The sequence below is a fragment of the Tamandua tetradactyla genome, chromosome 5, assembly GCF_023851605.1.
Source record: "Tamandua tetradactyla isolate mTamTet1 chromosome 5, mTamTet1.pri, whole genome shotgun sequence".
In the NCBI taxonomy this organism is placed as follows: domain Eukaryota; kingdom Metazoa; phylum Chordata; class Mammalia; order Pilosa; family Myrmecophagidae; genus Tamandua; species Tamandua tetradactyla.
The window spans coordinates 26074780-26100039 of NC_135331.1; the positions used below are offsets into that span (position 1 = coordinate 26074780).

Genomic DNA, 25260 nt, shown 5'->3' on the forward strand with positions numbered 1-25260 from the left:
CCCGGCGCCCGTGACCGCGCCCCCCGGGCAGCGCCCCAGCGGCCGCCGCAGTGCCCCGCCCCGAGCGCGCCGCTTCCGCCGGCCCGCGCACGCCCCGCCCCCGAGCCGCGGCCAGCCAATGGGCGCGCACGCCACCCCGCCCCGCCCTGGCGTCCTGCTAGGCGCGCGCCCCTCCCTCCGCCCGCCGGCCCGCCCGTCAGTCAGGGAGGGAGGCACAGAGGCGGTGGGGCCGAGCTGCAGTCAGCAACCCTCAGCGGCGTCTTTCCTCCTCCTCCTCCTCGTCCTCCTCCGCGGCCCACGGCGGTGGCCCGGCGGCGGCGCGTTTCCCACCCTTCCCCGGGAGCCGAGCGGCGGCCGCGGAGCGCCTCGAGCCCTGCGCGGCGGCGGCGGCCCGGCAGCCAACATGGCGGCGGCGGCGGCAGCGGGCGCGGGCCCCGAGATGGTCCGCGGGCAGGTGTTCGACGTGGGGCCGCGCTACACCAACCTCTCGTACATCGGCGAGGGGGCCTACGGCATGGTGTGGTGAGTGTCGACCCCACCCGCACGCCCGCCGGGCCTGGGGGGCGCCTCGATCTCCCGCGCCGCCGCGACCCCGACCCCGACCCCGGCGTGGGGGTGGGGCTGCGCTGGGGGTTGGGGCTTGCCCGCGGGGCTCCTCCCGGGCCGGGCAGCGCGCGTCGCGGCAGGGGGCGGGGGTCCGCGGACGGAACGGCAGCCCCCCTCCCCGTGTTGGCTGACCTCGGGGTCTTCATTTGGAAATCCATTTGGAAAAGCGGGAATCCCTTTAGAGGCGCGGCGGCGGCGGCGGCCTCTCTGGTGTGCAGAGCACCGAAATAGTCCCGTTTCCTACGCCGGCCTCCCCGCCTCGGTTTCCCCCGGAACGGCTCTCGTTCGGCTTCGTCGGTGGGGCGGGCGGTGCTACCCCGCGCAGGCTTTCCGAAAAGCACGAGGGACCCCCGGGTCGCTGGGGGAGTCTTTCCATGTTGGAGTTTTCGGATGTAACGTCGCGCTGTTTGCATTTTCAGGAAGGATCATCCAGCGGGGCTCCCATTGATTTATTAAAAGATCCGTTTGGAGTGGGTCCTAATTTGACTCCCCCCCCCCCCCTTTACCCTAAAGACTCTCTTTTAGCAGCACAAAAATGCCTCTGGACGTCTTGACAATTACTGTAGACTTTGTTCATGTTTTAGCGCTCAGTGCGGGCAGCCTTGGTGGAGTTCTTGCACCATCACAACATGCTCCCTTATCCCGACTCATGTTCCTCAGAAATGTGTGGAAGGAGAGGCTGACGGTGTGTGTGTGTGTGTGTGTGTGTGTGTGTATGTATGAGGACGAAGGGGCTGGTGAGGATTTGTGGAAGTGTAGATTTCCTTACACCTACATCTTCTGTGAGTATGTTTTCTCTGGAATGAAGGAAGCAAAGTAACATTGAAGAATTCTTAGCAGGTACTGTGCTAAGTCTGCATGATCTCATTTGGTTTGAACAACCAACTTCTTCTACATTGGGGCGAGGAAGGGTGGTGGTATATATACCTCCTGCAGGTGAGAAAGTGCTTGGACCTCAGATTCAGATCAAGGTCTGATTTTAAGTGCTGCAGCTCTTTCTGTTACATGCTGCTTTCCTTAAATAAGGGGTTCTTAATGATTTAAGAATGTTAGCGTGTCCCAGCAACGCATTCACATTTGAATGGACATAATTTTTAAAAAAGAGGGCGCGTTTATACTAACTTCGCTAGATGAACCAACCAGGTAAAATTATTTTTTAAAAAATTTTAATGAATCTTGAATACTGTCTTTCTCTGTAGGGGCAAAATGCTCCACAGTATACAACTGTGAAAATTAACATGCATTCACAGGTTTAGGAGCTAAAAGAGAAAATAGATCAGACCTAAAAGAGATAGGACCCTAAGAAAATAATGGACAGAAAGCATTGACTGCAGCATCACTTCTGTTGGTGCCACTGCATCTGCTGGTAAGTATGTCAATGAGCGTTTCTCTTTAGGTGAATCTCAGAATTGTCCTTCCTGTTCTTTGGTCCTTCTTTTGAAAATTAAGTTTTCTAAAATGAGAACTGAAAAAATCCTAAGACATTTCTATTGAAATTTTTTTTGTTTTTTATCTGATGAGATTTTTTACTTAGAGAAGATGATCTCTATTTATTAACCATTTCTATCACTGCTGTAGACTTCTTTGATTTTCTGAGTTTCCTGGTGAAATACTTAAAGTTTTCTTCCTGTGATTTTTTCCTTACTAAGTAAAATCCAAGCAGAAATGAATTGGATCCAGAGGCCTTTTTGTCTTAGGTTGATATTGTATTCTAATAAGAACTTAATCTTCTACAGAATGGGGTTTGAGTTGGGCCTTTAAGAATGTGTATGACTTTGATAGGGAGATAAAAGGAGCAAGTGACAGCTTGAGCTGTAGAATCTAGTCCTGGAAAAGTACTAAGGAGGCTAATTGTAGAGAACTCTTAAGGCAAAGCTGAGTTTCACTGTGTGTTTGCGTAATGGGGGGGGGTCATCGCCATTTTGTAGGAGGCTGTCATTTCATCAATTTTTATTTTTAAGATAGATAAACGCCCTTAAGAAGTGAAAGAAGAAGGAACTGGAATGGAGGGAATTAGTTGGGCTATTGTAACCTAGAGGCATAGTAATACGGTAGCAGTGGAAGGCATTGAGCAGAGGTTAGTTAGCTTGCCAAAGGGCAGATGGAAGTGTGAGGCCTGCAGAGATAGGATCAATAACTAGGGCTCTCATCATAGGAGTGGCAGAAAGAATTAATGGTGGCATGTAGGGGTAGGAACAAAAAAATGATGAGGCCACCATAAGGGGTAAGAGAGGTAGGTTCTGGATTTGAGAGGGGTTTCTGAGATAGATAGAGCTAGGGCTTGGTGATGGATTGTGTGGGCAGTTGTTAATTTCAGGGCTTCTAGCTTGTGAACTTGGAAGGATGGTGGTTCCATTATCTGAGGGAAGGAATATGGGAGGCAGAGCAAATTTAACTGGAAGAAATAGGGGGTTCTGGTGTGGACCGATGAAGTTTATAGTGCCCATGGGCCATTCAGGCTGTATCCAGATGGTATCTTGGAATTTATAAGAGGGAAGTTGGCGCTGAAAACAGAAATTCGTGTAAATGGTAGTTGAAGATTTTTCATGTGTTTGTTTTCTTAAGTTTTCAAAACTTAAAAATTATCCACCAAGCAACAACTCTCCCTCCCCCCCCCATTTCGTAATCCACTGTCTATAAGTTTTGCTATTTCTGGATATTTTGTGTAAGTGAAATCATAAGGTAGTTGCCCTCATTCATGTGCTTTGCTTTCACTCAGCATAATCTTTTCAAGGTTCATCCATGTTGTGGCGTGTCTCAGAACTTCATTCCTTTTTATGACCAAATAGTAGTTCATTGTGTGTATGTACCATATTTTGTTTATCTATTCATCTGTTTAATGATACTTGGGGTGCACTTTTGGCTTTTGCTTCAACACTGGTGTGCCAATATTTGTTTGAGTCCCTGTTTTCAGTTTCTTTGGTTTATATACCTAGGAGTGAAATTGCCAGGTCACATGGTGATTTCTATGTTTCGGCTTCTGAGGCTCCACCATACAACTTTCCACAGTTTTACATCCCACCAATAATGCATGAGGGTTACAGTTTCTCCATCTTCTTGCCAATGCTAGTTACGTTGTTTTTTTTTAGTAGTAACCATTTCTAGTGGGTGTGAAGTGGTATTTCATTGTAGTTATAATTTTTATTTCCCTAACAGATAATGATAGTGAGCATCTTTTCAAGTGCTTATTATCTGTTTCTGTGTCCTCTTTGGAAAAGTGTCTGTTCAGGTCCTTTGCCCATTTTTAAAAATTAGTATTTATTTACAAATGCTCTATACCCACCGAGCAAAAACTTCTTACCTCTTGTGATGGTTTGGAGTTATGTACCTCAGAAAAACATGTTTTTAATCCATTCCTGTGGGTACGAGCCCATTGTAAGTAGGATCTTTTTGTTGAGGTTACTTCAATTAAGGTGCGGCCCACCTCAGTCAGAATGGGTCTTAATCCTGTTCTTGGAGGCCTTATGGAGAAGGCTACAGAGGGGGGAGGCTACAGGAGCAGTCAGAAACTGGAAGTCAAGGGAACCCGGATGAGAAAGATGTCACTGTGTGCATTGCCATGTGATGGAAAAGTCAAGGACCCCCAAAGGTTGCTTGGTCAGCAAGAAGATACAGACCAGGGAGGAGGCAAGCCTTCTGGCGTTTGAAACCCTGAGCCAATGCATTCTTGTTGTTAAACCAACCCGTTGTATGGTATTGATTTTAGCAGCTGGAAAATTAAAATACTCCCTCTCCCCATCCCCTGGTAACCTCTAATCTACTTTCTGTCTCTGTGAATTTGCTATTTCTAGAAGTCTCATGTGAATGGCATCATGCAGTAGTTGTCCTCATGTGCCTTGCTTATTTTCATACAGCATGATCTTTTCAAGGTTCGTCCATGTTGCAGCATGTCTCAGAAATTCATTCTTTTTTATAGCCAGATAGTATTCCATTGTGTGTAAGTACCGCATTTTGCTTATCCATTCATTTGTTTATGAACACTTGGGTTTTTCCACCTTTTGTCTTTACCCATTTTTTTTAATTGGATTGTTTGTCTTTTTGTTGTTGAGTTATAAGACTTATTTTTATCTTAAGCCCTTATCAGATACATGATTTACAACTATTTTCTTCCATTCCATCTCTTGGGTAGTCTTGGGTGGTTGAACAGAGATTCTTACTGGGATCTTTGTTTGGTGACATTGCAAGCAGAAGATGTTTGTATGTTAATCTTTTTGATAAATCCATAGTGTTGAGTAGATTCTCAAGGGGTCGTAATCCTGGATAGCTTAAGAACCACTGAGGTAGAAAAGAAAGACTAAAGAAGTATCTCTGGCAAATAAATATTTTGAGGCAGGCAGAGGAACCTGAGATCTCATGAGATGTGTGAGAGAAGTAGCAGTGAAAAGGAGAGAGAGGAGAAATTGAAGCTGTTTTCTTATTCATCTTATTAACTAAAATAAGAAGGATCTGTTTTGGATAAGTTGAGTTGGAAATAATTGTTTCTGAATGTGACAGAGGTCATGAGGTTAGCTCCTTGACAGTGGATGAGATGAGGAAAGGAATGCCTGCCTTTAGGTTTCCTTAGAGGTCAAGTTATAGAAGAGGACAGAGGAAGAGTGGTCAGAGAGGGGAGAACCAGGAGTGCACGTTGTCAAAGGAGCCAAGGAAGGCAGTGTCTTGAAGGGGTGGGTATTAATGCTATAGAAGGTAAACAGAAAACTGAAGGCAAGCTAGCGGATTTGTTGATGGCCGACTTTCCTAAAAAATAGATGGTTCTAACCAAAATTTCATTGTGTTCACATTCCTCATGGTACAGTATCCTGCCCTTTAAGATTTCTGTGATTTATGGCAGAAGTAGAACTACCATTTATCATTCACTATTTTCTGTTTTTTTTTTAAGATTAATCTTCATAATCACACTCTTGTTTTTTTATTTTTTAATTAATGAGGAAATTGAGGCAAAAGGTTAGTTAACTTGCCAGAGAGCATGCAGTTAGGACATGGTAGAGTAACCCAGTTAGTCTGATTCCTAAGTGATACTCAACCAAAGATCAGAATTGAAAAATAGGTGCTTTCAATAACAGAAAATATCTGTTGTCTGTTTTTGCTTGCATCATGTTTTGGCCTTCCTTAAAAGTTTCCATGCAAAGGCATTCACTCAGAAAACACTTATTGACTGGCTGTTGTGCGCTGGGGTTCATGTGGCCCCTGTCCTATGGTAGCTCTTTTTCTGCTTGGTGAGTTGGGCAATAATAAAGGAGAAATGTGTGACTCCTCTGAGAAAAGAGCTTGAGTGACGTGGGACTTCACAGCCTTTTGAAGTGGGTGTTGATGTGTATCTAGGGCTTGGCCTTGAGAAGCATTTTCTTGGCAAGGGGAAATTTGCAGATAAAAACACAGAAGTGTGAACACAGCACATCAGGTCAGGAAAACCACAAGTTGTTTGGAGTGGCTGGAGTATAGGATGTTGAGGGAGAGGGCTGGTGCTAGACTGGTGCTAGACCACTGGGTGGGCAGGGGCCATGTCCCAGTGGGCATTGTTTTCAAGGAGTGTGGGTTTGGTCTCACAGGTGAGAGTGAGTCGTTAAAGGACTGCCACTTTTCTGCCTACTCCACGTCAGATTTTGTTCATGTGTTCCCCTCTGTTTCTTTATCCACTGTGCTCTCTTTCTAACTGTCTAGTCATACTTTAGTAGGAGTGATTCTACCTCCCCCACTCCAGGGGCTTTTGGAAATGTGTGGGGACTTGTTTTGTTGTTGTCACCTTGACTAGGGGGCATCTCCACAACCTGCAGTCTCCATTCTCCACAGAAGAATGGTCCTGCCTGAGATGCCCACAGTGCACCACTCCCCTTCCCAAACACTGCACCCTCTTCAAGGCCTCCCTTCCTCCAAGATTTGAATCCATAAACTTCTCCTTAGGACTGTCTGCAAGGCTCCCTCCCTCCTGTGAACTCTGCTGGCATTCATACCAGGCAGGAGCAGCAGTAGTAGGTGTCATGTAGTCCTGTAGGTGTCATGTAGGTGTCAAGCTCTGTGTAGACTTGGAGATTAAGGTTGGGATGCGGAGTATTAGTTTTGCTTGCTGACTGTTAATTTATTAATGAAGAAGACTCTTGCATACATTTTGGAGTGTACAAATGTGAGACCAGCTTAATGAGCCACAGAAAATCAAACATTTTTGAACAGAGTTTAGAGTGCAAGTAGAACTAAAGACAAAAATAATTTTTTTTTCCTTTTTGCATGGGCAGGCACCAGGATTCGAACCCCGGTCTCAGGTATGGCAGGCGAGAACTCTGCCTGCTGAGCTGCTGTGGCCTGCCCAAAAATAATTTTGATATTAATAGCATCCGTAATAATGTGTTTATGGCAGTTAGCCATAACTGATGCCAGTCCCGTGAATTTCTTATTCTCACTTCTCAGATAGTTATACAAAGATTTTTAAGAAAAGCATCCACGTTGAGTTTTCATGGGAACCACGTGTAGCTGATTCCTTGCCGAGTTCACATTAACAAGCAGCTCTGATTCCCCAACAGGCATCCAGAGCTCCCTTGTACCCACCTCCTCTCACCCACCCACCTAGCTCTTTTCCTGCTTTTTTCTCCTTCACTTCTTGAGACCGCCCACATTGAAAGGTGCCTAGCAGCACAGCCAGCAGCCACACCCTGTTCCCTGTACCCGCTAGGAAAGGTCAGCCTGCCTGCATTGGCTGCCAAGGGTTTTAGGCAACAGATGTGGCCCACGCTGTACCAGAAGGAAGAAGGAGAGATTTTAGGAGAATTCTGACCCCAGGCTTTCTGGAATTCAAGCAGAACTGCAGGAGGAGAAAGCCTATAGGTTGCTCAACAAATTTGTGTCTAATCAAAGTTCCTGTTTCATCAGTTATAAAATGAGTCGGGTTCTGTCTGTAGTTTTCACAGTCTCCAGTCTGTGGGGCCTGAGGCCCCATCCTCCTCGAGAGACCCCATGTGCAGCATGTCCTGTCCCTTACTGAAGCACACCTGCCGTTTCCTTGCTTCTTCGTTGTTCTGCTCCATCCTTCCTTCCCTTCCTTCCTCTCTTCTTCCTGCCTCCCTCTTTCCTTTCTTTTATCCATTCATATATCTGTCTCTGTTATCTTCACATATATATATTGTGATTAGGAGGGGAAGATCCCCTTTGAGAAAGGGTTCAGTAGTTTAAAAAACATTGGAAAGCCAATGGGATAGAAGCTCTCCAAGGTTCTTCTCTGATTCTTAGGCTTAGGGCAGGTTCTGGGATCTGAACCCATAGCCAGTAGGAGCAGGGAGGTGGGTTGGAGGGAGGGCGGTGCCTGCACGGACTGTGCTCTGACCACCTGCCAACCACTGGGTGCAGGTCTGCATTGCTCTAGGTGCTCGGCTGTTAAATTAATTCTCACATAGTCCTCATCTCTGAGGCGTATAGAGTCGGAGTTTGTGTTGAGTTATTCTTACCCCTTCTACTTCAACTCTACCATTTCTTGATTGTCATTAATGTAGTAAATATTAAACCCCAATTGTGTACTTGACCTGTGTGCTAGGTAATAGGAGCATAGTGGTGTACGGAAGTGGTTCTTACTCTCAAGAGTTTACTGTCCAACAGGGAAGTAAGAGCTTTTCTTGAGTAGTCTGATGTGCGCAGTGCTACCAGAGAATATAAAAGCTGGAGTCAGTGTAGTGTGAGGCGCGGTCAGGAAGAATTTCCTAGAGAAAGTGGGTTCTTTTTTTTTTTTTAATTCTAATTAATAAAACCAATCAACATACAATATGAACATTCTGTTTTTTTCCATCACATAGTTGTATATTCATCATCATGATCATTTCTTAGAACATTTGCATCAATTCAGAAAAAGAAATAAACAGAAAACAGAAAAAAATTCATATATACCATACCCCTTACCCCTCCCTTTCATTGATCACTAGCATTTCAATCTACTAAATTTATTTTAGCATTTGTTCCCCTATTATTTATTTATTTTTAATCCGATTGTTTTACTCCTCTATCCATAAGGTAGATACAAGAAGCATCAGACACAAGGTTTTCACAATCATACAGTCACATTGTGAACGCTATGTCATTATATAATCTCTTCAAGAAACACAGCTACTGGAACACAGCTCCACATTTTCAGGCAGTTCTTCCAGCTTCTCTGTTACGCATTAACTAAAAAGGTGATATCTATTTAACGAGTAAGAATAACCTCCAGGATAACCTCTCTGTTTGAAATCTCTCAGCCATTGACACTTTATTTTTTCTTCATTTCTCTCTTCCCCCTTTCAGTCAAGAAGGTTTTCTCAGTCCCTTGATGCTGAGTCTCAGCTCATCCTAGGATTTCTGTCCCGCGTTGCCAGGAAGGTCCACACCCCTGGGAGTCATGTCCAACGTAGAGAGGGGGAGGGTGGTGAGTTTGCTTGTTGTATTGGCTGAGAGAGAGAGGCCACATCTGAGCAACAAAAGAGGTTAGAGAAAGTGTTTTTTAACCTGATACCTGAAGAATAACTTGGAGGTAGCTGGGTGAAAGGTAGGGGCAGGGTGCTGGGGTGTTTCAGGCTCTGTCTTACAGAGTGTCACAGATGGCCGGAAGTAGAGTGGGGCGATCTGGGAGGAAGTTGCTGCAGAGTAGAGGTGGGGAAAGCTTGGACTAGGGTGGTGACAGCGGGGCTAGAGAGTAAAAATGATATAGAAGTATAGAGGGGAGACTCAGCAGAGTTTTTTTTTGGGGGGGGGGAGGATGCACGGGCCAGGAATGGAACCCCAGTCTCCTGCAAGACTAGGCGAGCATTCTACCACTGAACCACCTGTATACCCCCAAGGCAAAGTGCTTTTGATTATAGGTAACAGACTCCCCACCCTCACCCTCACCCCCACCCCCACCCCAGGAGCTGTCTTGGGTTAAGAAAAAGTCATTTATGGTTAAGGTCCAGGGGATTTTCTCATGGTTTCAGGAAAAGGAAGTGCAGTTAAAACTTCAGGTATGTTTGGAATCAGAAACTAGGAGGCAACTACCTCCTTCCCTCTTTACGTATACACACTCTTGCACCCTCCATCTCTGCACAGTTCTTTTCTTATTTTCTCTTTTACCACTTCACAGCACAGGGTATACTTGGTAGAAGATAGCTGTCCCTAGGTTCCTGAAGGCATGTGCCTTCAGATCATGTGACACCCAGAAACTGAGAACACTCTGAATCGATTCCTGGCAGAGAATCTGACCCAGCTTGGGATCCTGTTCACCTCCAGTCAAGTGAGGTCCCAGGTGGGGTCACTTGCTTAATAAGGCTGGATCTCTCTAATGATGAGGGGTGAGATGCAGTAGTTGAAAGATGTCTCTTATTGATTGCTGACTTGCAGTTTAAAGTTCTAGATGCTGTTTCCTTTGTTCTTCCCGAGGCAGAAACCATTCATTTCAGTTGGAATCTGTGGCCAAGGGAGGAAAGGAGAGAAGAGAGAGATGACAGCGGTAGAGGCAGGAGGGACCTTGGTTTGCTTTTAGGGCTACTCTGCTGCCTTCCTGGCTCTGGCAGTGTGAGGTGGCAGCTAAACTGGGTCGTGTCTTTAAAACAAAATTTGTTCTTTAATATTTGATACATGTACAGCATATGAGACATGTATGTTTTACAGTCTAACAGTGAACACCTAAAAACCCACCACCTTCTGAGTGACTTCTTGACTAGATTTTCTGAGGCCCTCTTTCCTGATCCCTGGCCACGACCTCCACCCCAGGGTCTTACCTGCTTCCTGGAAGTGTACAATGGAGCGGGTAAGAGCATGGGTTTTGATCACTTATTTGTGACTGTGGGCACATGACCCAATCCGGGCCTTGGCTTTCCTACTGTGTTGTGAGAGCTGAGTGAAGTAAGAGTGGGATGTGCTCAGGGCTCGGCTCCTCGTTAATGCTCTGATTGTTGTTATTCTCTTGAAGTAAAGGGATCTGGCAAGACCTGGATCCTCCTTACCTGCAGTCTCTGAATAGCCTCCCAGAACGTAAAGCAACCTGTGTAGAAGAAGCACAACTACTAACCTTGGCATTGGACACAGTGGGTGTGGAGTTCTAGCTCCATGATCATGGGCTACTCATTCTTTGATTTAGCAGTTAGAGGGCATCTTCTGTGCCAGGCCCTGCTCAGGTTCCCGTCCTCGCTCCTGAGTGTTATGGTGTGATGTTGGGGACAGATGGATTAGGAGCAGGGTCATTTGGGACAGAGTAGCCAACTCCAACAGGGCCCCCGGTCACTGACCAGTTAAAAGAAGGGTATGTAGTAGGTGTTGTTCTGGGTGCTGAACATAGAGCAGTGACCAGAGCCTCTAGCCCTTGGGGTGTTTGCATCTGGAGTGCCTTGACCACTGGGAGTGGTCTGAAGAGAGGGTGGGGGGCCTGGAGTGAGGACTGGAAAGGCCTGGAAAGGCCTGGTCAGGGATGGTGGCCTTAAGTTCCTTCCTGTGAACGTCCCTTTAGTTTACTCTACAGCACTTACCACAAACATAAGTCTAAAATACTTTTTTCACGGTCTGTTGGCATGCCATTTAGTAAATGGCTCTTTCCATTTTCTGCATTTGAACAACTAAAAACTAATAAAAGTGGCTTATGCACAAAACTATTTTTTAAGTGGTTTAATCTTTCTATTGATATTAAATGAACTTGAATTACCTCTGACCAGTTCCCACAGTAAGCAGTTAGTATTTGTTTTCTTTTTTCTTCTGTATGTCCCCGAAAATGGTTTTTCAGATTTTGAAGACAAAGTTGGCCTCCTATTTTAGAATAATATGATTGACAAACAAAAACTTGGTGGGAATGTCCCAGCTTAAAAAATTTAATAGTTTCTCTGCCAGTCAAGATCCCCTATACAGACTCATCCTTTTTTGTCTGTTGCTCTGATTTGTAATGTTAGTAATTACTAGCATTGACAGGTTTGTGTTTCCAAGCACAGTGGCTCCACAGGGCCTCTTGCCCAGGTGCTGAAGGATGGCTGATGTGTAAGTCTAAGGCAGATTTTAAGAATTCCCTTCAAGAGGGACTTCAGGGCCTAGGAGAACTGAGAAAATCTGAAGATTGTTTCTACCAAGTATCAAGTGCCTGCATTTCACATTTGGATCTTCATTTAGGCTAATAAGCTCCTTTATAATGCTCATACCACCACCCCCCTTGTAGGGTAAAGCCACATTCACCCCTTTATAGTAAACAGATTTTTAAAAAGTGGCTAGTCAGCAAGCAAAAGAAACCTATCTCTAGCCTATTACTCTTTCTTAAAAAACACTTTTATCAGCATGTCATAAAATTCACCCATTGTGCGTGTTCAGGCAGTAATTTTTAGTAAATTTAGAGTTGTGCAACCATCATCACAAGCCAGTATTAGAATATTTTCATTACTCCCAAAATTTTCCTCTTGCCATTTGCAGTCAGTCCCCATATCTACTCTCACACCCATACGTAACTACTAATTTTTCTGCTTTGCCTGTTCTAGAAATTTCATAACATATGGAATCATACAAGATGTAGTTTTTTTGTATGTGATGTTTTTCACTTGATAACATTTTTTAATTTATCCATGTTGCTAGGATCACAAATTTGTTGCTTTTTGTTGTCAAATAATTAATTAAATGAATGTACCAGATAATGGATATTTGGAATACTTCCAGTTTTTATGTACTGTGAAAATGCTGCTGTGAACATTCATTTACATACTGTGTGGACATAGGTTTTCTATTTCTCTTGGTTGCGTGTTCCTAGGAGCATTGCAGAACTGGTAAATGATTTTCTCATCCTAGAATTTAATGCTTCCTTGTAAAAATAAAATTTGAAAGTATTTAAGTGTGGTTTCTGACTTTAGTAGGAAAGTCTCTAGTATTCCCCCATTTTTTCATGGGCTGAAAGGTGTTTTTTGGTTGTTGTTGTTTGTAATATAAATGGGTGAACTTTGTAAGATTTCTACCATCTGTCAAATTGTCTTTTCTGCCTCCAAGGAAATGATCGTATTTTTTCCCTCTCCTTAGTAATATTAATAAGAGGATCATATTAATGGATTTCCTTATATTGGATTTTCCTTTTATTCTTGGAATAAACCCTGCTTGATTATGTTTTATTTATTTATTTTTTAAATATGCTGTTAGATTCTGTTTACTATTGGAAGGTTTTTGCGTTGATATTCATAAATGAAATTGGTCTAAAGTATCTTTTTTGTGCCATCTATGTCAGGTTTGGGGTTTACTTTTATTCTTGCTTCATAACATGAATTTAAAAGTTTTTCTTTTTCTGTGTTCTAAAATAGCGGTGGAGCTACCTTATCTTTAAGTGTTTGGTAGAATTTCCCTTCTTGTGAAGTTGTGGGCCTGCTTAGTTTTTGTTCTTCCGCAGACGGTTTCAGTCTGTTCTCTGCCACCACATTTCTACCTCTCCAGCCGATTCTCCAGCCTGTTGCCAGGTAATCTCATCACTACCCTGACTTCCATTGCCTTGAGCGTAAATGAGCTTTCACATTCTTAGACAATCTAGGATTTAGCATTTCCTGGTTTTGAATTTTAACGGGCTCATACTGTGTGTATTCTTTGGCTAAGTTTTTCCACTCAGCATTGTTTTTTGTTTGTTTGTTTTTTGCGTGGCAGGCCTCGGGACTCGAATCTGGGTCTCTGGCATGGTGGGTTAGCACTCTGCCACTGCGCCACCATAGCCCACCCTCAACATTGTTCACTCCTTTGTATCATTGTATTGCACAATTGATCCATTCTAGTATTGATGGGCAGTTGGGTTGTTTCTCATTATCACCGAACATTGCTCCTTTGAATAATCTTGTACATTTCCCCTGAAACACAAGTTTATAAAGACATATCCCCACTTCTGGATCTCCTTCACTCCTAGGAAATAGTTCAGGGCCTGACAGCCTAGGGTGTTGGACCATTAACCCCCAGTGAATCTCAAATTAGAATTTCAAACTCTTAACACTGTGAGACTGCAAGAAGTTTGTTTTTTCTTTTCAAAAACTTTTTGCCTAAACTCTTGCCCACAATTAGGTATGCTAAATCCAAGAGGATTTTTCTGAACTTCTAGACTAACATATTGCTGGAAATGTAAGTCCAGAGCATTTTCTTCATTTCATTCTTTTTTTAAAAATTTTATTTTAAAGTCAATGTTATGTAAACTTTCATGCCCAATAGTGTGCAATGTACAATGTAAACATAGAATTTTTACTAATGAAAAGTCTAGAGAAGAAAAGCCACTCAGTGATCGTGTAGAATAGGAAAACAACTATCACGTTTAATGTAAGTTTGTACTCTGATTATTTCTTAATGAAAGAAGAAAGATTTTTAACAGTTTTTTGTAGAAGAGAATCCTTGTATTCTCTTCTATAAAGCATTGATTTAAATGCTTCTCTGTTGCTCTTCTCTCACTGCGATCATCTCAGACCAGCAGTAGAGTGGTGTCTGCACACTCCAAGACCCACCAAGTGGTGCTTCTCTTTCTGCACTGCGACTCTGGGGACTCCCTGTTCACTACCCGCTGCTGGTCTCCCATACAGAAGTAGTTTGTGGTCATCAAAGTCGATGCATTTTCCTTTCCTTTCGGCTTATTAAAACCTTGAAAGGACTTGTAGTTTTACAGCACGTTTCATTTACAGCCTGTTTCTGCAGGAAGTATTTAGCAGGCCAACAGAATGGACTCTATAGATGATTAGTGACAGAGTTGCATGTCATTTTCCGTGTGGGGACGGTATAATCACTAAGATGGAACTGGCTTGTGACCTAGTAAGCTGGAACCATGTGCAGGAAAGGGGACATTTTAGCAAAGGAGCTGAGAATTTTATGACAGTAAGGAAACTTTGTCTTTAAAAACAATTTTAATTAATGCAAAGGCACATTTGGTTATACATTTTACAAAAATTCAAGCATAAATGAAAACTTAGCCAATTTTAACATGTTTACAAATTTTAACCAGTTGCCAGTTTGGTCAAACCCACCTTGAGCTGAATCGGTGAGAACAGGATGAGGGCACTAAAGTCTTCTCCTTTGTGCGACAGAAGCTGTTTTTACACCCTTGTTTGTTTGGCCACTGCACACCAGCTCCTAGAGGGAGGGGGACCGTTCAGTCATGCTCAACTTATCTTCTCAATGAAAAGTGATTTATTGCCTTGTTTTGCTTTTGACAAAACAGGGACTAAGCACAAGTGTGCAATTAAGAATCCAGGAGTAACCCATATGTAAGTCACCTATGTGTTTTTATTATTCAACATTTCTGTCTAAAGATATGGTAACATTTTGTATCTGTTTTGCTAAACTGATGACCACTTAGTTTAAGGGAGAGAAAGTCCATTTATAAGCCAGTCGAGAGTCTTACCTGAAGTTGGGCTTTGTTGGATTCTGATTGTCATCTTCATCTTTTTCTTTTATTTCCCTCCCAGAACAGGCTTACTCTTTATCCTGGTGATTGTCTTTGCATTCCCAGTAACCCTAGAATATTGAAACTGGAAGAAGTCTTAGAGACCATCTTCATGTATCCTTTGATTCTCAATAAGGGATGTCATAGTCTCTGAAACACTGGGAGAGGTTGGATGAAAGGCTTCTGTTTTTCCTGTCTTCACTAAGAGTCTGGTCTTACAGTACTTCTCATTTGTAGACACAAAGTGCCGATATTAGGTGATTTTGAATTTTCCCTCTTGATAATCCTTTTAGATTTGCAATTCCTAATGATAGGGGGAAGTCAGATTTCCAGGTGTGTCTTGGTGTCTCACAAATAGAGGTAGCTAACATCTAAGGCTGTTCATTTGTAAAGAAAGCTATATGATGGTGGATACCAGAGTATTAAATGTGGTCCCTGTCTTCCAGGTCATTGCCTCGATTCCCCACATCTGCATCAGCAGAGATCTCTGCAGGAGCTCTGTAACACTTTTGGAGCTGTGCTTGGATGCTCTTTTCCACTAGGCCTCTTGAATTCCATGGTTTGTCTCTCAGGCCTCCCTCATTGCTCTGGTTTTCTTGTACTAATTCCAGAAGGACCCACTAGGAGCCCTGAAGGCTTCCAGTTTCAGATGAACATTAAATAAAGGAAAAGAAAATGGAGGTTGAGAGATACGGTGGGGTTAATTCTGCTTCTTTGGAGAGGGACTGACTTGCACTTTTGCTTACTTAAATAAGAATTTAAATATCTACTTGGATAGGTACTTTGAAATCATTGGAATAAACATTCATATGTGAAAACAGAATAATAAGGAAAATATCTTCATTTAGATATTGCTTCATTCTTTTAAAATTGCTTTCACATCTGTCATCAAGTCTGCACAATTCATATCTGTCATAGCAAACATTCATTCTACTGTAGGATTATTATTATTTTTTGTGGGCTTGTTAAGGGACAGTTATTTCTTTGTTATGCAGATGAGGAAACAGATCCAGGCAAGGTGAGTGACTTGCCCACCGGTAAAACAGCCGTTAAATGGTAATTGGGCTTAACCTAGAGAAATTTTCATTTGAGAAGTTCAGGAGTGAGAGACAGAACCCACGTAGGAGCTACAAGCTTTCTTGCTGATGGAGAGGTCTTTGTTCCTGCTGGATAGATTGGCAGTGTTAGAAGGGATACTCATGGGAGTAAGGCCCCAGGGAAGGAAGAAGAAACAGGCCTGGGCCCTGTACTGAGCTGCTTTTGTCTCTGGTGCAGTTGTACATGCTCAAGAGAAGAAAGCTGTGGTAACAGGCCAAATTGAGTGCTTGTCAGTGGTGTTAGGCCATGTGCTCTTCGCTTCTGAGTAAAATGAGAGGTAAGGCTGGGCATTGGACCAGAGTACGTGAGGGATTGAAGGCTTAGGAAGTATGAAGAAACCTTGGGATAAGTTGTGCGATTGAAAGTCAGCTAGAGATGAATGTAGGCTCTTTGAGCTCTTCGTTTTTTTCCTTGCTATATCTTCAACACCTAATAACACTGCGTTGCACATAGTAGGTGCTCAGTAAATATTTGTCAAATCGGCCAGATATATTAGTACCAGGGATGATACCTTGAGCCTGGCTACCTCTGCCATCCTTACGGTCATCACCTTCCCCTCACATTTTCATTCATTTCCGTATGTTATTTGAACACATGAATGGGTAAAGGAATGAGCTATAAGCCTCTTTAAGAACAGCAGAGAACATGCCTCTTTATCAGTTTAGAAACTGCATTTTAAGTCTCAGCTCTGGCACTGATAGCTGAATAACCTACAGCACACTGTTTAACTTCTGAGTCTCATTTACTCTTTCCTGGAACAGACATCATGCCTTTGGAGTGTTTTTTGGGCCCTGTATGTTTGGTGGTGTGCTAACAATTAGTACTGGATGCTTGGAGCTAAAGGTGGAGTGACTCCTTCAGCACTTTAATAAGTACATTAAGCACATTTTGTGATAAAAATATGAGTAAGACACAGCCCTTAACTCAGAGGTGAGGCTTTAAGAAATATGGTAGGTATATAGCAAAAAAAAAAAAAAAAAAAAAGAAAAAGAAAGAAAAGCTGGTTGCCCATGTTTTTGTGGATCTACTTTTAGCGGTTTTATCCTATTCCGCCGATCTGTTTATCGTTCTCTACAATACTACACTGTCTTAGTTGACCTACCTTTATTGTAAGTCTTAAAATTATGTAGAGGGCAATACTAGGGGTTAATGGGGGGGGGGCAGTGATAAAGGACATGGGCTTTTTTGAGTTTTTCTTTTTTTGGGGGGGTGGTGCATGGTCCGGAAATTGAACCCAGGTTTCCCGCATGGAAGGTGAGCATCTACCACTGAACCACCCATGCACCCCCTCTTTTCTTTTTCTGGAGTAACATAAATGTTCTAAAATTGATCATGGAGATGAATGCACAACACTGTGATAAAACTGTGAACCATTGATTGTATATTTTGGATGGATTGTATGGTATGTGAATATATCTCAATAAAATTACATAAAAAAAAAGATACCATAGAGAACTTACAACTTAGAAGACTTTGTGGGTTTTCCTGCCCCAAGTATGTCCTTTCTTCCTAGAAAATTATAAAAGTTTTTCTTAAGCCAAACATTCATACGATATCACCCTTGTTAATGAATTAATGACAGTAAACATTGAAAGTTAAGGAACATTTTATTCTTAATCTTTAGGCTTTTATGGAATTTAAAAATTCCATGTAATAGACTTTCCAGTTATTTTTAAGGCTAGACTCCAGAAATACCTGATACTCATAATTCTGTATTACATATATGGAGAGTGGTAGAGTCTGATCTGACAGCAGTTGCATACAGGATCAGTTTGATTATCAAATCCTTTGGGGAAATGTTGCTCCTTTTAACAGTCAGCAGGTAAGTTTGGGAGAATTTTCTCAGCCTTGTGGTGGGGGCTTCAGTAGCTCCCCACTGATGGAAATTATCTCAGATACAGGCCTCACAGCTGAAAGGGCTGCAGCCTCCATGAGGCTGGGGAAGAATGGAGGGCACTGCCCTCAAGTTCTCCTGTATCACTTAATGGAGGAGAGAGCGGAAGAGGACGGCACCCAGAGCACAGCAAGGTTGTTCTGAGAGGGCCCGGGGAAGGCCGAGCAAGCTTTCATCATGGGGAGAGGAGAGGTACTTCCTTCCCTAAATGACCTCAGAAAGAATTCTCTGCATAGAAGTCGTTCTTTCCCTTGTTCCCAGAGTTTGATATGAACTTGATATTTATGGTTTCAGTGTGCCTTCAATAAAAGGCATTTGGCTGGAGAACAGTAAGTTGATTATGGATTCAATTTTTATTAATAGCAGTAAGAATACTTTGGCTATTAAATTAAAAGGAAATTACATAAGTAAAGTGCATACATCTTAATTGTTCAGCCCCATGAATTTTCACACTTCACCACCCCTAGGTGTAACTGGTTATCCAGAAGCCTGCCTCCAAGGTTCTTTCCAAACATATATACCCCCTACCCATCAGAATAACCATTATCCTGACATCTGACAGCACTAGTTTTGCCTAGTTTTGTACTTGATATTAATGGAATCATACAGTATGTCTTCTTTTGTGTCTGATTTCTTTCAGCATTGTGAGTCATCCACATTGTTGAATATATTTGTAGTTTGATTAAGATTGCTTTACTTTTTAAATCATACTGCTGACAGCTTAGGAAAGGACTTTCCCTATTTCCCCGTAGTTGATCCCATCCCATGGCTCTGCAGTGCTATTAACTCTCCAGTACTGGGAGGAAGAACTCTTCAGCCATCTTCATACTCTCTCCATTCCTTTCTCAGACCAAATGACACCTGCAGAGTTTTCCATTATCTTGTTTTTCTCATTCCATTGCTTGTTAATCTATTACTGCATAACAAATGACCCTACAACTCACTGGCTTAAAGCAACCATACATATTAATTATCTCAGTTTCTGTGGGTCAGGAATTGAGGAGCAGGCCTAGCTGGGAAGTTCTGCTCAGGGTCCCATGAGTTTGCAGTCAAGATTTTGGCTGGGGCTGTAGACATCTGGAGTCTTGGCTGGGACTGTAGGACTCACTTCCAGGGCAGCTCGCTCCTGGCTGGCAAGTTGGTGCTTGTCGTGGTTGAGGGGAGGGTTTAGGTCACTGCTCCTCTACCCGTAAGCCTCTGCACAGGCTCTCACTGCAAGGCACTGGCCAGTCTGTCTCCAGAAGAGAGAACACCAGACGGATGTGGTCCTTCTTACAATTTAGCCTCCAAAGTCACTTCTGCCCCATTGTATGTGGTACAAGCAAGCCACTAAGTCTGGACCTCTTTCCCAAGGGAGGGGAATTTGGTTTTTGGAGATTAGGAACATCATCTGCTACGTAGACTGTCACCTGATGGAATTGTAGCTAGCTTAGCTATAGCTGGCTTTTTAAAACTCTTAAATAGGGATTTAATGAGGTAGTTGGAAACTTAATGCCCACTTCCCTTGGGTAGATAGCACAATGCTGATCAGACCAGAGCCACGTTAAAAGAAAAGCCTATTGCTTTAGCATAAGGATAGTTCATGTCATTTTATTTATATAGTATATATATAGTATATATACTATATTTATAAATACTAGCATTGTGAAAAGGGTAGGTATTATGAAAGGGATAGGCTTAATGTTGTATTCCTGTCGTCTTTGACCATTTCATTTCTGTGTTCATAATAAAGCTGAGCTGTTCTTTAAAAATACGCTAATAATTTTTTGGGTTTTGTATATGTATATATGCATCTATAAATCTAAGATATGTTTGTATACATCTGATTTGTTTTTCATATACATACACCATGACTAGATCCCCAAAACTATAAAAATGAAACTCAGAAAAGTTGTCAGGTGTATGAGACGTACAAACTTGATGGGCTTAGTTGCAATGTGGTAGTCCTTAGATGCTTCCTAGTGCCCTCTGTGCTCTCTCCTCTGACTGGAGAGCCTCTGTCCTTTGCCTTTCTCTTGCCTCTACTGGTTTGTCATCTCCAAATAGCATTCCGTATCCCTCACCCCCACAGTACCGAGTTCTTCCTTCAACAGAGTCGTAATGTGAGTATCCGCTATCGCTGGAATTGGTCCTCCAAATTGGAACTTGTTCCTTAGTCAGAAACCTTGTTACAGGTGCACAGTCCCTTATTCATAGCACAGATTTTCAGAGCTTTTTGGATTTCTTTTATAACTCCTTCAGGGCAAAATGTAACCTGTCATGAGGTTATTTATAGTGACTCTTAAGCAAACTTAAGTGACTCTTATTTTTCTCATTTAGTGTGATTATTCATACATTTTGTTGCAGAAATATCAGTGTGTTGGAAGACTGGTTGTGGCACAGGACCCAGCCAGGGGTGTTGTGTGATACATGCATGTGCACTGTGTTACCTTTTAAAAATCTGAACAATACTGAATTCCCAAATGCCTGATTCCAAGGGCTTCAGTTAAGGACCAATGAATCTCCAAAATTTGGTACAACTTGTAAACCCTCTCCCCTTCCAAATAATATAATTTGAAAATCATGTCAGTTTTTATTGTGGAAAATGCAGAAAAGCACATAAAAAAAATTCCCCTGCAGAGATGTCTGCTGTCAATATCCAGGCACATTTTTCCCCTAATAAAATTAGAATTATATTAGTGACATCCTCCTGGTTCTTTTCACATACCGTAATATGTGCATCTTCCAGGCTACTAAGCATTCTTTGAGAACAGTCAAAATTTTAAAGCTCTGTCATCATTCATGCGTTTAAAAACCATGTATTTAAATACTAAAATAAAAGGGGCTTAACCTTTTAAGATAGAATTTTTAATCGAAATGGTTTTTGGTTTACAGAAAAATTGTGAAGAGTTCTTACACCGAGTTTCCCCTGTTATTAATGTCTTACATTAGTACGGTACATTTGCTGTGATTAATGAACCAATACTTATACACTATGATTAGCTAAAAATCCATGCTTTATTTGGATTTCCTTAGTTTTCCCCTAATTTTCTTTTTCTGTTTCAGGATCTCATCCAGGATTCAGCATTACATTTAGTCACCATGTCTCAAGTTCATTTTGACTGTGGCTGTTTGTCAGACTTTCCTTATTTGTGATGACTTTTCAGTTTGAGGCATACTGGTCAGGTATTTTGTAGTCTGTCCCTTAACTGGCATTTGTCTGAATTTTTTTTTTTTATGATTAGACTGGGGTTTTTAGGTTTTAGGGAGGAAAACCAAAGAAATGAAATGTCATTTTCATTTCATTATATCAAGGGTACATGCTTTCAGTCTGACGTAACACTGTTGGTGTTACCTTGACCACCTGGCCGAGGTAATATTTGTCAGGTGTCTCCGTTGTAAAATTACTCTTTCCCTTTCCTTTTCCATAATGTACTCTTTGGAAGCAGGTCATTAAGGGTTGGGGAGTTATACTCCACTTCTGTAACTGTTCGATTGCCATTTGTTCCTAATAATTCTGACTAGACTACTATACAGAGTATCTGTATAAATTATTTGGAATTCTTCTGCAACAGAGATTTTTCTCTTCTCCCCATTTATTTTTATCAGTACAGACTCATGGATATTTATTTTATAATCAGTTACTACTTTGTTTATTTTGTTGCTCAAATTGTTTTGACTTTGGCCATCGGGCTTTGGGAACTCTTTTGCTTGACTCAGTGTCCCTTTGACATACTCCCTTCATTGCTCTTTTTTTAAGTACTTTACTTTCTGAGACTACCAGATGCTCCAGGCTCATCTTATGTATTTCCTGCGCCAGGTTCTTAACTTTTTTTACATAACTTTATCGAGATATAATTCAGTACAGTGCACCCATTTAATGTACACTGTTCAGTGGCTTTTAGTATATTCACAGATATGTGCAGTCCCCACCACCGTCAATTTTAGAATATTGCCATCACCTCAGAAAGAAACCTAGAACCCCCTCCTCAGTGAAGGTGGCAGAGTCACATGGCTCTGTACTTCCACAGAAGCTTTGAACAGCCAGCAAGAACAGCCAGAAAGAACAGCAAGAACAGGCTGTTTCTCACAGCTCCAGAGAACAGTTCAAGGACTGCAGTGACAGGTTGAGAGCGAAATCTACGAAAAGGTTTCTTTACAGTATCTCATGGCACCCTGACTGGTCCCACCCCCTCTCCTTGCTGGCTTGGCACTCTGGTTGCTGGTCCTTGGTACTGACTCTGAAGGAAACAGTGGACCCTTGTGCACATATTGGAATCATTTATCTCTGGTCCAGTCTCTCTCTGGTGACTTCCTGAGGGACTGAACCAGGGCATTTGTCTGCAAGCTTCATCCCAGAATTTGTCCTGTGTGAAGAAGGGAGCTCACTGAACGCTCCTCCAGAACATTGTGGGAGAGCAGTCAAGTTGTGGCTGCTTGGAGCAAGGAATTATTGGCAGTAGTACAGTGCAGTGCCCAGGACCGTGAAGAAGAAGAGACATTGGAATTGTGTGAACAGAATTCTTAGGGCCATTGCATCATGCCCAAGACAGAATGCTTGCACAGAAAGGAACGGGAATAGCTCCAGGCCAAAGCCCCAACTCCTGGGCCTGGATTTGTTCTCTAAACTCATTGTGTGGACGAGCCCTGCAGGAGAGCATTTGCACAGGTCAACCTGCAAGGACTTTGGGAAAGGTGCTGTTTTTTTTTTTCTTCTTCCTTTTTATTTTTTTAATTAGCTCTTGGCATTCAGGGAAAGCTCTGTCATAACTATCTGGGTACAAGTTTAAGGATCAGACATCTCAGAATGTAAATTCCAGTGATAACACATTAAAATATCAAAATGTCCAGGTTAGAATTTTGAAAGCTGCAAGGTAGAAGCAACATATCACATACAACGGAGCCTCAATAAGTTTAAATGATGATTTCTCATCAGAAACTGGAGGCGGGAAGGCAGTGAGATGACATATATAAAGTACTGAAAGCAAAATATTGCCAAACAAGTATTCTATATCTGGCAGAATTGAGGGAGATATTAAGTCATCCCCAGATAAATAAATTTTCTAATGCTGCTGGAATGCAATATACCAGAATTGGTTGGTTTTTATGTATATTTATTAAGTTACAGGTTACATTCTAAGGCCATACAAATGTTCCAAACTAAGGCATCCAGAGAAAGATACCTTGACTCAGGGAATGCTGAGGTCTGTCACATGGTGATATACATGGATGGCTGGCATCTGCTGGTCTTGTTCCCTCTTTCGTTGCTTCCAGCTTCTCATTCCATTGGTTTCCTCTCTAAGCGTCTGTGGGTCCTGACTTAGTTGCTCTGAGGCAAAACTCTAGTAAACTAATCAAGACCCACCTTGAATGGGTGGAGTCACATCTCCATCTAATCAAAAAGTCTGGGTGTGTCACATCTCCATAGAAACAATCCAGTCCTAAGTTTCCCACCCTAAACAATAGGTCCCGGTCAGGATTAAAACATGGCTTTTCTGGGGTGTATAATAGTTTCAAACCAGCACAGACTTCATCACTACTAGACTGACCCTACAAGAGGTACCAAAGAGAGTTCTGCAAGTGGAAAGGGAAGAAAAACAGACACTAAAGTTAAGCCGCTTTAAGGAATATAGATCTCTGGTGAGGGTAATGAAAGTGATAAATATAAATATATGTATGCCAGTGCTAATTGTATTTTTTGTTTATAGCTCCCCTTTAGGGAGCTATAGACCTTTTGAGTCCCTTTAGACTCTAAAAGGCAAATGCATAAAAAGTAATGGTAAATCAGTGGTTTTGAATTCATAACGTATAAACCTTTAATTTGTGACAGTAGCTACATAAAAGTGGTGGTCAGGGGGTATAGGAACATAGTTTGTATATATTATTGAAGTTAAGTTGGTATCAAAGCAAAGATTTAGAATGCTAAATTTAAGCCCCATGGTAACTACAAAAAAAATACTGGAAAATTTGCAATATGAGATAATTGGAAAATAGACAACAAGGTTTATATAAATGATCAATTTCTTGAACTTGATAATTTCACTTAAATTAGCTAGCTGGCTTGCTGGCTGACTGGGTAGAGTGGTACAGCAAATGTGGTAAAATGTTAAAATTAGTGGATATGAATATCTGGGATAACAGTGTACTGTAATTCTCTGTATTGGGTTTGAATTATTTTTGGAAGTTTGTAAGTATTTCAGAATAAAAATTAGAGGAAAAGTATTCCCCATACCCTTTAGATATGACACCCCTATTTCTTCTCTCTCACATACACATACACACACACCCAGTGCTATGTAACCACTACTCCATTCTTTAACTCTACAGATTGGCCTGTTGTGGACATTTCATATAAATGGAATCACAAAATTTGTGTTCTTCTCTAAATTGGCTTAGCATGCTTTCAAGGTTTGTCTATGTTGTAACATGTATCAGTACTTTATTCCATTTTATGGCCAAATAATATATCTCTGTTTGGATATACCATATTTTGTTTATCCATTCATCAGTTGATGAACACAAAGGTTGTTTTCACTTTTTGTCTACTTATGAATGAGGCTGCTACAAACATTTGTGTATAAATTTCTGTGTGAACATGTTTTCATTTGCTGGGTCATATGGTAACTCTTATGTTTTATCATTTGAGGAACTGCAAGACTGCTTTCCAAAATGGCTGCGCTATTTTACATTCCCACCAGCAGTGTATGAGCATTCAGATTTCTTCATATCCTCATCAATACTTAATACCTGATGTTGGTAAAGAATTGGATTTTATCCTACATACTATGGAAAGGGTTTTAAGTAATGACCTCTGTGATGTCTTGAATATATTCTTGAATTTATAAGTGTTCCTTTTTATTTAATTCACGTGGGCAGGCACTGGGAACCAAACCTGGGTCTCTGGCATGGCAGGTGAGAACTCTGCTTGCTGAGCCACCGTGGCCACCCTAAAAGTGTTCTTAATCTTAATTTGTGTCCTTTTGGGAGTTAACCCACTGTACCAGGTCTCCTTGAAGATGTTACTTTTAGTGAAGATGTGGCCAACTGAAGCAAGGTAGGCCTTAATTAATATTACTGGAGGCCTTTTAAAGAGAAGACCACAGAAAGAAGCCAGCAGGAATCCGTAAGAGAACAGAGTGGATGCTGCCATGGGTTGGAAGGCGGAAATAGAAGCCAAGGAACCCCAAGGATTGTTGGCAGTCAGCACCAGAAAACTATACATTTCGGGAGAAAGCAAGCCTTTACAGTATCTTGATTTTGGACTTGTTTTAACCTCAAAATCATAAGCCAGTAAATTCCTCTTGTTTAAACTAACCCACTGTGTGATATTCATGAGAAC

General features: G+C 42.0%; 1 protein-coding gene across 1 annotated transcript in view; it reads left to right on the forward strand.

The window, feature by feature from the left end:
* Positions 1-397: 397 nt before the first annotated feature.
* Positions 398-25260, forward strand: part of MAPK1 (mitogen-activated protein kinase 1) — a 120484-nt gene continuing 95621 nt past the window's right edge. Inside the window, exon 1 of the mRNA XM_077160258.1 lies at positions 398-522. Coding sequence (XP_077016373.1) covers positions 404-522 — 119 coding nt within the window. The 5' untranslated portion in view covers positions 398-403. The remainder of the gene's footprint in view (positions 523-25260) is intronic.